Source organism: Manis pentadactyla, chromosome 9 (genome assembly GCF_030020395.1).
Source record: "Manis pentadactyla isolate mManPen7 chromosome 9, mManPen7.hap1, whole genome shotgun sequence".
NCBI classification, from domain to species: Eukaryota; Metazoa; Chordata; class Mammalia; order Pholidota; family Manidae; genus Manis; species Manis pentadactyla.
The window spans coordinates 52,266,897-52,279,686 of record NC_080027.1 but is presented as its reverse complement, the minus strand read 5'-3'; the positions used below and the strand labels follow the sequence as shown (position 1 = coordinate 52,279,686).

The window sequence follows — 12,790 nt, the reverse complement described above, 5'->3', positions numbered from 1 at the left end:
CTCAACAGATGTAGAAAATGCGTTTGATTTATCATTATTCATGACAAAAATTCATAGTAAATTAGGAATGGAAGGGAACTTCATTAACCTAATAAAGAGTATCTCCAAAAAATTATAGCGAACAGTATATTCAGTGGTGAAATATAATCCCTCTGATATGAGGGAAAAAGACCATGAAGTTCACTGTTACCACTTCCATTTAGCTTTCATTGTATGGGAGGTCCTAGGCAGCACGATAAGAAAATTAAATGAACTATACCAACTGGAAAAGAAGATGTCAAATTGTCTTTATTTGCAGACAACATGATCATCTATGTAGAAAATCCCACAAAAAAAGCTACCAGAAAAATAAGTGAGTTTAGCAAGGACAATATAAAAAGTCAATTGCGTTCCTATATATTAACAATGAGCAACTGAAAATCAAAATTAAGAAACCCATTCCATTTATAATAGCAACAGGAAAAGGAAATACTTAAGGGAAACATTAATAAAATATGCATAGGACCTATGCACTGGAAACCAAAAAACCTTTCTAAGAGAAATTAAAGAAAAACCTACATAAATTGAGGGAGATTCCATTTTCATGGATTGAAAGACTCAGTAGGTATCAATTCTTCCCAAATTGATTTTAGATCAAAAACAATTCCATTCAAAATTCTAGCAGGCTTATTTGGTAGGAATTGACAAGCCAATTATAAAATTTTTATGGAAATACAAAAGACCTACAATAGACAAAATAATTTTTAATAACAAAATTAGAGGATTCTCACTACCTGTTCTCAATACTTACTTTAAAGCTACAGTCCAGTTGACCTTTTAACTACATGGTCTATTTATATGTGGATTTTTTTCAATAAATATATTGAAAAACTTTCTGGAGATTTGTGGCTATTTGGAAAAACATTTTCTTTTCTTTAGCTTCTCTAGGTTACTTTAAGAAAGCATATAATATACATAACATACAAAATATGTGTTAACCGACTGTTTATGTTATCAATATGGCTTCCGATCAACAGTGGGCTATTAGTAGTTAAATTTTGGGGGAGTCAAAAGTTATTTGTGGATTTTCAACTGTGCAGGGAGTTGGCACCCCTACCCCCCAGCATTGTTCAAGGGTCAAGTGTAATCAAAAGAGCATGCTATTGGTGTCAGGATAAATATACAGATCAAGGGGACAGATTAGACTATACAGGGATAAACTCACACATTTATAGTCAATTGATTACTATAAAGGTGCCAAAATAACTCAGTGGGGGAAGATAGTCTTTTTAACAAGTGATGATGACAATTGTATGTCTTTGGCCAAAAAACTTAACTTTCATTCATCACAAAAATTAATTAGTATTGGATTATAGATCTAAGCCTGAAAACTAAAAACTATAAAACTTCTGGGTGAATCCTTAGAGACTTTCAGTTGAGCAAAGATTTCTTAAATATAACTCAAATTACAAAAGAAAAATATTAATAAATATGACTTCACCAAATTAACAGCTTCTGCTCTTTGGAAGATGCAGTGATGAAAATGAAAAGGCAACCCACCAGCTGGAAGGAAATACTTGCAAAAACCTATCTGGTAAAGGATTTATATCCAGAATTTTTATGAATTCTGGCTAGATAAAGGACTATTTTGTATTCTTAGATGGGAAGACTCAATGTTCTACAGCTATCAAATATCTCTAAAATAATCCTAAAACAATCTCTAAAATAAATTATAAACTGTATAGTTTATAACTGCACCCAAACAATCAAATATTCGTGACTATATCTAATGAAAACTGTGCAAGATCTCTACAAGAGCAAAACAAGGACAGAAATTGAAGGGATGGATCATTTTCATGGATTTGAAGATTCAATACTGCAAAGACGTTAATTCTATCCAAATTTAGATTACATTTATATTCAATTAATCTGAAACAAATGTCCAGAAAATATTTTTCTGTGGAAATTGATGAATTGACTCTGTAAGTCACATGGAAATTTGAAAGGCCAATGATAGCCAAGACATACTGGAAGAAGAACAGATCAGAGGATTTACTCTAGACTATGAAGATTTATTATAAAACCACATAATGAGTAAACAGTGTGACACAAGTGTTAAGCAGACAAACCAACCAGTGGAACTGAAGTTCCAAAAACAGACCTGCTTAACTTATGACAAGAGTGTCACTGCAATGAAGTGGGTGGGGGGAAAGATAGCCTTTTTAATAAATGAAATGATTGGATAACAACATAGAAAAAAAATAAACCTTCACTGTACCTCACAGAATACACTAAAATCTTTCCAGTTTGGTTGAAGATTTATTTGTGAAAGGTAAAATTATGAGGCTTCTATAACAGTGTTGTCCAATAGAAATATAATATGAGCTATAGATGTAATTTAAAATTTTACAGTAGCCACATTAAAAAACATGAAAAGAAATTGATGAAATTAGTCTTAATCACATATGTTATTTAGCCACAAATTTTAAAAACAGTATCATTTCAATATGTAATCAATGTAAGTTATTGAGATATTTTGCATGATTTGATTCATACTAAGTCTTCAGAATCTGGTGCATATTTTATATTTATAGAGTATCTGTACTAATGATAAAATTTTAAGTTAACTAAAATGTAATTCTTCCAAAAACAAAAAGTTGTGTTTAGTAGACAAACATTTTACACTGTTTCAGTTTTTAAGTCTAAATTCATTAACATTGAATGAAATTAATAATTCAGTTCCTCACAATATTAGTCATATCTCGAGTGTAAAATAATGGCTATCATTTTGGACAATGCAGTTCTAGAAGGTTAGCATAGAACATCTTTATGAAGTTTCATAAACAGGATACAAAACTCAACAATAATAAAGGAAAATATTGATGCATTTAGCTTCACTAAAAGAAGTACTCCTGTTTATCAAAAGACACCTTGAGAGTGAAAAAGTGAGCAAAAGAGTGGGAGAAGATATTTACCATCCATACATCTGACAGGAGACATATACTCAGAATCTACAGAGATTACAAATCAATAGGGAAAGGGCTAATAAAAGTATGGGCAAGAGACTTGAATAGAAATTTCATACAAGGGAATTTCTAAATCAGCATGTGGGAAGCAGTGCAACATCATTGTTGGGTAAACTCAAATTGGAACCACAATGAGATACCACTACACTTCCATGAACACGGGGCATCAACAAACGAAAACAAAACTGAGACTATCAACATTGGCAAGGATGTGGGTCAAGAGGAACTCTTATTTCCTGCTGGAATGTATATAAATTGGCAAAACCACTTTGGGAAACTGTTTGACAGTACCTACTAAAGGAAACTATACAGGCCTACCCTATGACTTATCAGTTCCATTCCCAAGTATTGACTGACAAAGATTTCTCTCTTTGAACAAACTCTAGCCACGCTCCTCTGAGCCTCCTTCCTGACAAGGTCTTAGCCTTGGCCCATAAAATCTGTAGGCTCAGTGTAAATGTAATTTAACCCACCTACTTCTTCTCATCTTAAAAGACTTAAACAGTACATAGTTTCTACCAGCTCAAGGTCACAACCCCAGGATGACCCTAGCCCTCCTTAAAGCACCTGCCTGAGAAAATTCAAGACTGACAAAAGAATTTACTGTTTGTTCTAGCCAATAGCTGTGGTTAGGCCCTGACCACTCTGTCTTGGAGCTTTTATTTAAAAAGGCTTACAAATGAGAATCTTCCCTCTGTTCCATCGAGATGTTTATGTATCTACTACCATTCAGGGGTATCCTTCTCAAGGGCTTGAAAGCCAATCCTTTAAAATGTAATCACCAGGACTGAGAAGGTCTCTGTCGCAGAGTCTCTGAAAGGATAGAATCCTAATTTCAATAACTGCCGGCTAACAAACACAGGTGGCCTCATCAGCACTTACACTGACCAACCCTTTGTAATTTTCCACTTCCCTGACTCTAGTGAGGCTCTGCTCCCTCCCTCCTCCCTCAATCTCTCAGTAAAACACCCAGCTACCTCTGTAAAAACAAAAGGTGGGTTCAGTTCATGCTGGACTCTCTTCCCTACTGTAATGTATACTGCTAATTAAAATCTGTCCTTACCACTTCAAATGGCTTTGTTTATCTTTGACAATATCCAATAGAAACAATGTGTAAAGTATGTGTGCTCAAAGCCACATTATTCACAATAAAAATACTGGAAAACACAATCTAAGTGCCCAGCATCAGAATGCATAAGTAAATTGTGGCGTATCATACAAGGGAATAAAATGTAGCAATGGAAAAGAATGAACCCTGCTGCACCCAGCAGTATGGAGAAATGCCCCCTCCAATGTTTAACAAAGAAGCCAGGCATGAAAGTGTGCATACTTGCATTAGTTTTCTATTGTTGTGGAAGCAATGAACACAAATTTAGCAGCTACAGTAACACCCACTTATTATCTCACAGTTGTATAGGTCAGAAGTGCAGGCATGGTTCAACCGGGTCCTGTGCTCAGCATCTCGCAAGGTGTCTGCTGGGCTGGGGTCTCATCTGCAGCTCAGAGTTCTCTTCCAGCTTTTTTAGGTTCTTGGCAGAACTCAGTTCCTAGTGGTTGTAAGATACAGGGCCCATTTTCTCTCTGGTTATCAGCTGGAGGCTGATCTTAGCTCCTAGAGGCCTTGTGTCAGGCCCTCAAACATATGACAGTTTACTTCTTCGAAGCTAGCAGGACATGTATTTCTCATACTTTGAATTTCAGGAAGCCCAGTCCTTAAGGGCTCACCCAAGTACATTAGCCTACCCAGGATAATCTCTCTTTCAATTAACTCAAAGCCAATTAATTTGGAGCTTAACTGCATTTGAGAAATCCCCTAACCTCATCACAGGAGTGAGATCCGTCATATTCATATGCTCACCATACCCCAAACAGGGCAGGCACAAGCAGGGGCAGGAAGGGTGGGGCCCTCTTAGAATCTGCCTACCACAATACTGAATGATTCACTTTTTATAGTCAAAAAATTGCAAACCTGATCAAGATGATAGAAGTCAGATGGTAAGCACTTTCGTTGGGCAAAGTGTATTTGAGAGGAGGCAGGAGGGAAGCTTCTGAGTGCTGATGATGTTCCATATCTTGAACTCAGAGGTGATTACACAAGTGTGTACTTTGCCCAAATTCATCAGCTGTGTACTTAATATTTATGTACGTACTTAATATTTATGTACTTTACTGCATGCATTTTATACTGCAGTAAAAAGTTTTATACAAAAATTAGAAGGAGAGGTGCCCAGGGCACCTTATACACAAGAATAATAATTAGCATCAAAACTGTTTGTATAAATTGGCACTAATAAGTGCTTGAAATTAGTTTATGACCATAAGTAAGTTAAAGACTCTGAGAAGTTTATATATACCATGAAGTTACCAGTAAGTTGTGCTGTAAAAAGAAGAAAAATTTCAACGGGCTCTTATTCAAGTGATATAAATTCAATGTATTTCTATTTGAATACATTTTGAAGGTTTCTTCCTTTCAATACGAATACTGGTTGCAAGTGTGCACCCACAAGCTAAATGAGAGGCAGCAAGATGTATCTGTGTGTGTGTGTGTGTGTGTGTGTGTGTGTGTGTGTGTGTGTGTGTTGTGTGTGTGTGTTTTGTGGGCCAGGCAGAGGCCGGGAAATAAAATAAAATTAAGGGGCCTAATCCGATAGTAGGTAAAATCTTTACATTTTTAGGATACTAACTCAAGAATACCTGAGAGAAACACAAAGCTCTGTGAAATGGGCCCAGGCATATTTCCAGACACGGTCAGCCTTAACGTAATTCCATTCCCTACATGCTCATTCTGTTCCATCCCAAGAAAGTCAACCATTTCCTAATGAATATAAAATGAATGCAGCTCTCCATGGTAAGTAAATCAGGAAAACACATTTACCCCAACTTATTGTAATCAGAACATATAGAAATCATATAAATGTGACATGAATGAACTAAAGGCCAATCTTACCTATGAATCTGATGTAAAAATCTTAAATAAATATTAGCAAACCGAACAGAAAAGTATATTAAAATAACAAGACATCATGACCAAGTGGTATTTGCTTCAGCAATATAAGGATGGTTCGTTATCAGAGACACTATTACATAATTCATAATATTAAACTATGGAGAAAAAATTCATATAGTCATCTCAAAAGATGCTGAAATGACATTTGATAAAATTTAACACCCATTCATAATTTAAAATACTTTGGATAAAACAGGAGTAGATGGCTATTTTCTTAAAATGATTAAATATATCTGGGTTAACCCAGAAGCCAGGATCATGCTTATATGGGAAAACATTCTCATCAATGAGATGCATTCTCATTAAGTTAGGCATATAATAAGGAAAGCATTATTACTACTTTCATTTTATATTGTTCTAGAAATTCTGGAAACAAAGAAACTAAGGAAACAAAATAAACGTATACAACTTAAAAACAAGAGATAAAATTGATCATTATTTGCAGACGTTATGATTATATATTTTGGGAGGACCCTGGAGAAGCCAATGAAAACCTTTACAGGCAAAGAGAATTCAGTAAAATGGATGGGTGCAGTTACTATAGAGAAATCAATACACTACATATATATAAGCAATATCAGGAAGATAAAATGAAAGAGATTTTATTTACAAGAGCCACCAAAACTAACAAATCTGGTAAAAAACTTAAAATATGCAAGATCTATCTGATACAAAGTTTAGAATATTCTGGAGGGTCTCTCACACATAGAATGAACAAATGGAAAGGTAAATCACAAGATGGTAAATTCTTGTCAAGTTATTTGTAAACTGGATACTCACAGGATTTTTTTTACAAAGACAAGCTGATGCTAAGTTCATATAGAATATCAAACAAGCAAGAAGAGCCAGGAAATTTTTAACAGATCAATAATGGAATACTCTTCCTATCTAATATTAAAATATGTCAATTTAAAAAACAGTAAAATTTTAAAGTAAAATAATTAAAACAATATGGTACTGATATGTAACAGACAACTCAATAGAATATGATAGATAGTATGGATATCAGTTCATACAGGTGATATATAATAAAGATATAATAGAGATGTCATCTCACGTGAGAGAAGATGGATCATTTGCTAAATAATTTTAGCATAACTAGGGAGACAGCTTAAAGAAAAGCTCACATTTTTTATCACAAATGATAATTTCTTGATATAAATACTTAAATGTAAAACGATTTAAACCACAACAAAAAAAGGACTGAAAGAAACTGTAAGAAAAATTTCTTATATAAACTTGGAAGAAGCTTTTCCTGAAGTATTATATAAAGCACTGAAGCCATAAAATAAAAAACTGCTTATAATTACTATTTAAAAATAAAATTATATAACAAAACCCACCATAAACAAAGTTAAACACAAACAAGAAACTGGAAAAAGTATTTGTGAGTCACATCACAAAATAGGGCTAAATTTCTCTTTTAATTAAGAGTCCCTATATACCAAGTAAAACCCACCAACCCCACAGAAAACTGAATAAAGGACAAAAACAATAGTTCACAGAAGAGGAAATACAAATGGCTCTTTAACATATGACAAGATACTTGATCACCTGTCAGATTAGTAAAGATTAAAAGAAATAATAAGTTGGGTAACACACTGGTTAGAGCAAATGTAGAAACAACTTTGCTGTCCTTTGAAGAAGGACAATGTTGCAGTATCTATCAAAATTCCAGTTTATATGCCTCTGTCCCAACATTTCCACTTTGCAGAATTTATCCTACAGATAAAAATCACACCTAAGCTCTCAGTTAATTATTGTAGCACTGCTTGCAATACCAAAATATTTGAAATAAACTTTCCATCATAGGGGACTGGCTACATAAATTATGGTACATCTAAACAATGGACTACTGTGCAGCTATAAAACAAAGGAGAAAGCCCTTTATGTGCTAGTACAGAATGATTTCCAAAATAAAATTCAAAGTACAATGAAGAGTGTATACAATATGCTAGCATATTACCTTCGTGTAAAAAAGAAAGAATATAATATGCACATTTGCTCTTGTATGCATAAATTCTGTCTGAAAGATTGCCTAAGAAACTGATAACAATATCTGTCATTAGGGATATGGTCTGGATGGCTTAGGGACAGGGAAGGGAGATAGCACTAATCATTTTGGGCCTTTTATACCCTTTTATTTGAAACCATGTAAATGTATAATCTATCTATATATATATATAAAAAGAACACTTTAAAGTTTACCATGTGATATAAAGGGTAAAGTTACACTCTAGCCTGCCTGTGTTTATCCTGAGCTTGGCTGAAAATAGTCTCTTGTTAAGGTTAAAAAAGAAAAAAGCAAAGGTGAGCAACAATAGGGGTAGTAGTACCAGTTTAAAGCAATCAAACAAATATCAGCAACAGAAAAGAAATCACGTGAGTGTCTCACTAAATTGTCTCTAAGAATATTTCCCAAAACTCTGGTGAGGAGAAAAGGGAGTGGGAGAATAGATGGCATTTTATTTTAGATAGTTCCATATTGTTGGAGTATTCTGAATTCTTTGATACATTAATTTTACAATTTAAAAAATTATGATCAATGGCCAACAGGCACATGAAAAGATGCTCCACATCTGCTAATCATCAGAGAAATGCAAATTAAAACCACAATGAGATATCACCTCACACCAGTAAGGATCACCACCAACCAAAAGACAAACAACAAATGTTGGTGAGGTTGTGGAGAAAGGGGAACCCTCCTACACTGCTGGTGGGAATGCAAATTAGTTCAACCATTGTGGAAAGCAGTATGGAGGTTCCTCAAAAAACTCAGAATAGAAACACCATTTGACCTAGGAATTCCACTTCTAGGAATTTACCCTAAGAATGCAGGAGCCCAGTTTGAAAAAGACATATGCACCCCTATGTTTATCGCAGCACTATTTACAATAGCCAAGATATGGAAGCAACCTAAGTGTCCACCAGTAGATGAATGGAAGAAGATGTGGTACATATACACAATGGAATATTATTCAGTCATAAGAAGAAAACAAATCGTACCATTTGCAACAACATGGATGAAACTAGAGGGTATTATGCTCAGTGAAATAAGCCAGGTGGAGAAAGACAAGTATCAAATGATTTCACTCATCTGTGGAGTATAAGAACAAAGAAAAAACTGAAGGAACAAAACAGCAGCAGAATCACAGAACTCAAGAATAGACTAACAGGTACCAAAGGGAAAGGGACTGGGGAGGATGGGTGGGAAGGGAGGGATAAGGGGGAAAAACGGGCATTACGATTAGTACACATAATGTTGGGGGCGGCTCGGGGAAGGCAGTATAGCACAGAGAAGACAAGTAGTGATTCTATAGTATCTTACTACACTGATGGACAGTGACTGTAATGAGGTATGTGGTGGGGACTTGATAATGGGGGGAATTTAGTAACCACAATGTTGTTCATGTAAGTGTATATTAATGATACCAAAGAAAATTTTTTTCTTTTGCATTTAAATACATAAAATAATAAAATTAAACTTGGAAAAAAATTATGATCATATTTAAATATAAAAAGTCTGAGGTTCAATTGGCAACCAGATATATATAAATGTGTTCAAGCTAATAATAAAAAAATACAAGTTTAATACTTTTTTACAGTAAGATAGCAACATTGAAAAAATATAATACAGGTGATGTGTGTTAAAAAAGATACTCTCATATATTAGCAGTGGAAAATGGGTACCTTTAGCTTGTTTTAATTGAAATTTACAACATGTAGTTGTAAGAATTAATACAAAGAGATTCTATGTCTCCTTTACCCATACTGTTAAAAAATAATTTGTCAGTGTAAATTAGGAAACTTAAAAATATTCACATCTTTAATGCAGTAATCCCATTTCTTGGAACCTATCCTAAAAAAATTATTCAAAGGAAAGAAAAATCTATCTACATAAAAACATTCAATACCATATATAATATAGAAATATATTCATAAATGTAATTTATATATGTATATATATCTATAAGTTAAACAGTAAAAAAACAGTTCATTCAATGATAATATCTCCACTAGATATAATATTCTACAGCCATTAAATCACAGTTATGCAGACTATGTGGTAACTGGCACAATACCTGTAGTACAATGTTGATTTTGAAAAGATCCAAAGTTGTTTGCACAACTTTGTAAAAAAAATGCTCACATATGGGCAGTGAGCGGGAAGGTGGCAAATTATGGTTGTCTCTTTCAAAACCTATAACAGAATTTTAAATTTAATTTTTTCATATTTTTTCAAAATTGTCAAAGTCAAGTTTTCATACTTTTCTCAGAACTTAATCTGAGAAGCAAAACAAAGTGAAAGATATCTGTTTATTAACCTAATAGGGAAAATGAACTGCCCCACCTGAACTGTACATTTGGTAGGAAAGACTCACTTACTCATGTCTCGCTCAAGAGAAGGAGGATGGATCCTCTGCCCGAGGCAGGTGAGACTGAGAGGCTGCACCAGCTTCTCCAGGGCCTGGGCATTGTCCACGGGCAGACCCTTCCCCTCAGGGGTGATGACAAGATCCTGGAGATCTTTTTTTTGTCTAGATTCTTGTAGGAAACTCTCAAAAGACTTGTCTTTGAGTCTCAGGGAAGAAAAGAATGACATTCTTCTTTTGGGAACCCAGGAAGTATCCGAGGTCTCTTGCAAACTCACTTTCTCAAGGAGTGTGGGAACATCTTCGATCTTGTGGCGGGGAGGGGACACAAGGGCAGGAAACATCTTGGATGGCCGGTTAGGCAAACTATAGGTGTGGAGGGCAGGGTCAGGAGGGCTAAGGTCTGAGGGCTGGGAGGCCCTGGCAGTCTGGGGGCCCAGGGAGAAGAAGGCTGAGGCCCTGTTTGCCATGTCTTTCCCTGGGGACCTCTGGTCCCAGTCTTTGATGGAACTGGGCTTCCCAAGGCCGCAAAAGCGAGTGCAAGCTTGTGGCTGGCAGGTGGGCAGAGGCTTTGAATCTGGCTTGGCCCAGGCTTTCTTCCCACCTGGGGAGGTGGGGAGGAGGGGTTCTAGGGACCTTCGGATGGCGTTCGCTATGAGGCGCAGTGGGGACTTGGGCGGGGACTTGGGTGGAGCCATGCTTCGCTCCTCTGGAGCCTGTTCAGCTGCGGTTCCTGTCTTCTCCTGAGCCCTACTCTGGGCCGGCACTGGCTCCTTCATGGACCGAGGGAGCAGCAGAGGGTGTACTGGTTTCAGCACATGGCCTCTTCTACCATTCTCAGCACTTTTTGGGGGAGGTTGCACCCCAGCTTCCAGGCGTAAACTCTCAGGGTTGGAATCATTCCAATTCAGCAACCAGGTCTTCTGCTCCTGTGTGAGGACTACCTTCTTTAAGCCTGACTTCTTCCCCTCGGCCCACTCTGACCCAGCCTCCTCCACCCCCCTGGGCCTGGGACTCCCCTCTCCTGGGTCCCCTCCAGCCCTGGGAGACAGTGCTTGGTCTGGCAAGCACCCGTCCTTCCCTCCCCTGGGGCGTGGGTCTCTGTGGATGCTTCTGTTATCCGCAAGAGGAGACTCTGCTTCCTGACCCCCATCAGAAGCCATCTCTGCAGGGCTGAGTGGCTCAGGGCTGGCAAGGCCATCCTCACTGGGGCTCACGAGGCAGTACTCTGCCCGCTCCAGCACCTGGCTCTGAGGCAGGAACAGAGGGATTTCCCTGGGTGCTCCTTGGGCTCGGGCTCGCCTCAGAAAGATGGGAGTGGCAGGGCTGAAACGGCCCCTGGAGACCTGGGAGGGCAGGTTGTGGGCTGTCACCTAGAGGGAATGAGCAAAACACAGCAGCTGTTTAGAAACCCCCAGCATGTATTCATATGGGGAAGGCAAATGTCCAGAGCCCCTCCCTTCTCTCTCTAGATCTTCGACCCAAAGTCAAAAAGAATTCTGCCTAGGATGATTTCAAAGGGCTGCTCTTCATCCTAAGTGGCTGCCTGGGAATCTGCCTGGAGTCCCTGTATCAACACTGATCAAAGGCTTTTCTGGGTCTTGGATTAGCTGGGTAGGAGGCCAGATGGGAAAGCAAAAGCACTGATAAATCCCAGGGCCAGTGAGGCAGGGCTGGCTTGGCCTCTGTGGGGACAACAGATATCCTGTGGCTGGCTTGGCCACAGTGCCTTCTAAGGGGCACATTCCATCCAGAGGTCTGTTCCTTCAACCAATAAACCAGAGCTTCTTCCTGGGAGACTATTAAGTAAGAAGAGAAGTTACCTTTCTGGTGTGGTGGCAGAAGGATGGCCTTTAGGACCTTTCAATGACCCTTCTAAACCTGACTCATGCCTCACACATTGAGAAAGTATCCATTTCTAGCATGTAGGAACTTGGATGCTGGCAAAGGAAGGACATGGGTAAACTCCAGGAGGAGTGGCTGCGCCCTGGCAAGAGCTCTGGTGCCCAAGAGGCAGGCCATGGGACAGGAGTTTAACAAGGGCATGCACCTTTTTTGCCTTCCTAGATCCCAGAACATGGGCTAGCAGGTAGTAGCGGCTTGATAAGCTCAGATTGAAGGAAGGAGTCCAACCCCTCATATCTCAGCTATGTCATTTTCTATTCATGGGAAATGCAGCTTTCAAGGTTCTCAGGTGCTACCAAAGGCACCGTCACTTCTGGGTCTGCCCGCCTTCAGCTGCAAGGTCCTCAAGGACAGAGCATATGTCCTGGCAGCTCTGCACCCCACAGTCCTGCCCAGAAAGTTTGCTGAGTGCAGGACTGTGCCCTCGAGGCTGGCTGAGAAAGAGCAGGACCAGTAAGGGAGGCCCAGGTAGACTCTTAACAGAGCATTTCTTTGGCCCT

General features: G+C 38.0%; 1 protein-coding gene across 14 annotated transcripts in view; it reads right to left on the bottom strand.

The window, feature by feature from the left end:
* The window catches only part of MICAL2 (microtubule associated monooxygenase, calponin and LIM domain containing 2), a 220,942-nt gene that overhangs the window by 40,162 nt on the left and 167,990 nt on the right, over positions 1-12,790 (bottom strand). For all 14 annotated transcript variants that reach the window (XM_057507388.1, XM_057507380.1, XM_057507381.1 and 11 more), the window contains one exon: positions 10,399-11,758. In XM_057507388.1, the coding sequence (XP_057363371.1) occupies positions 10,399-11,758 (1,360 nt within the window). The remainder of the gene's footprint in view (positions 1-10,398; positions 11,759-12,790) is intronic.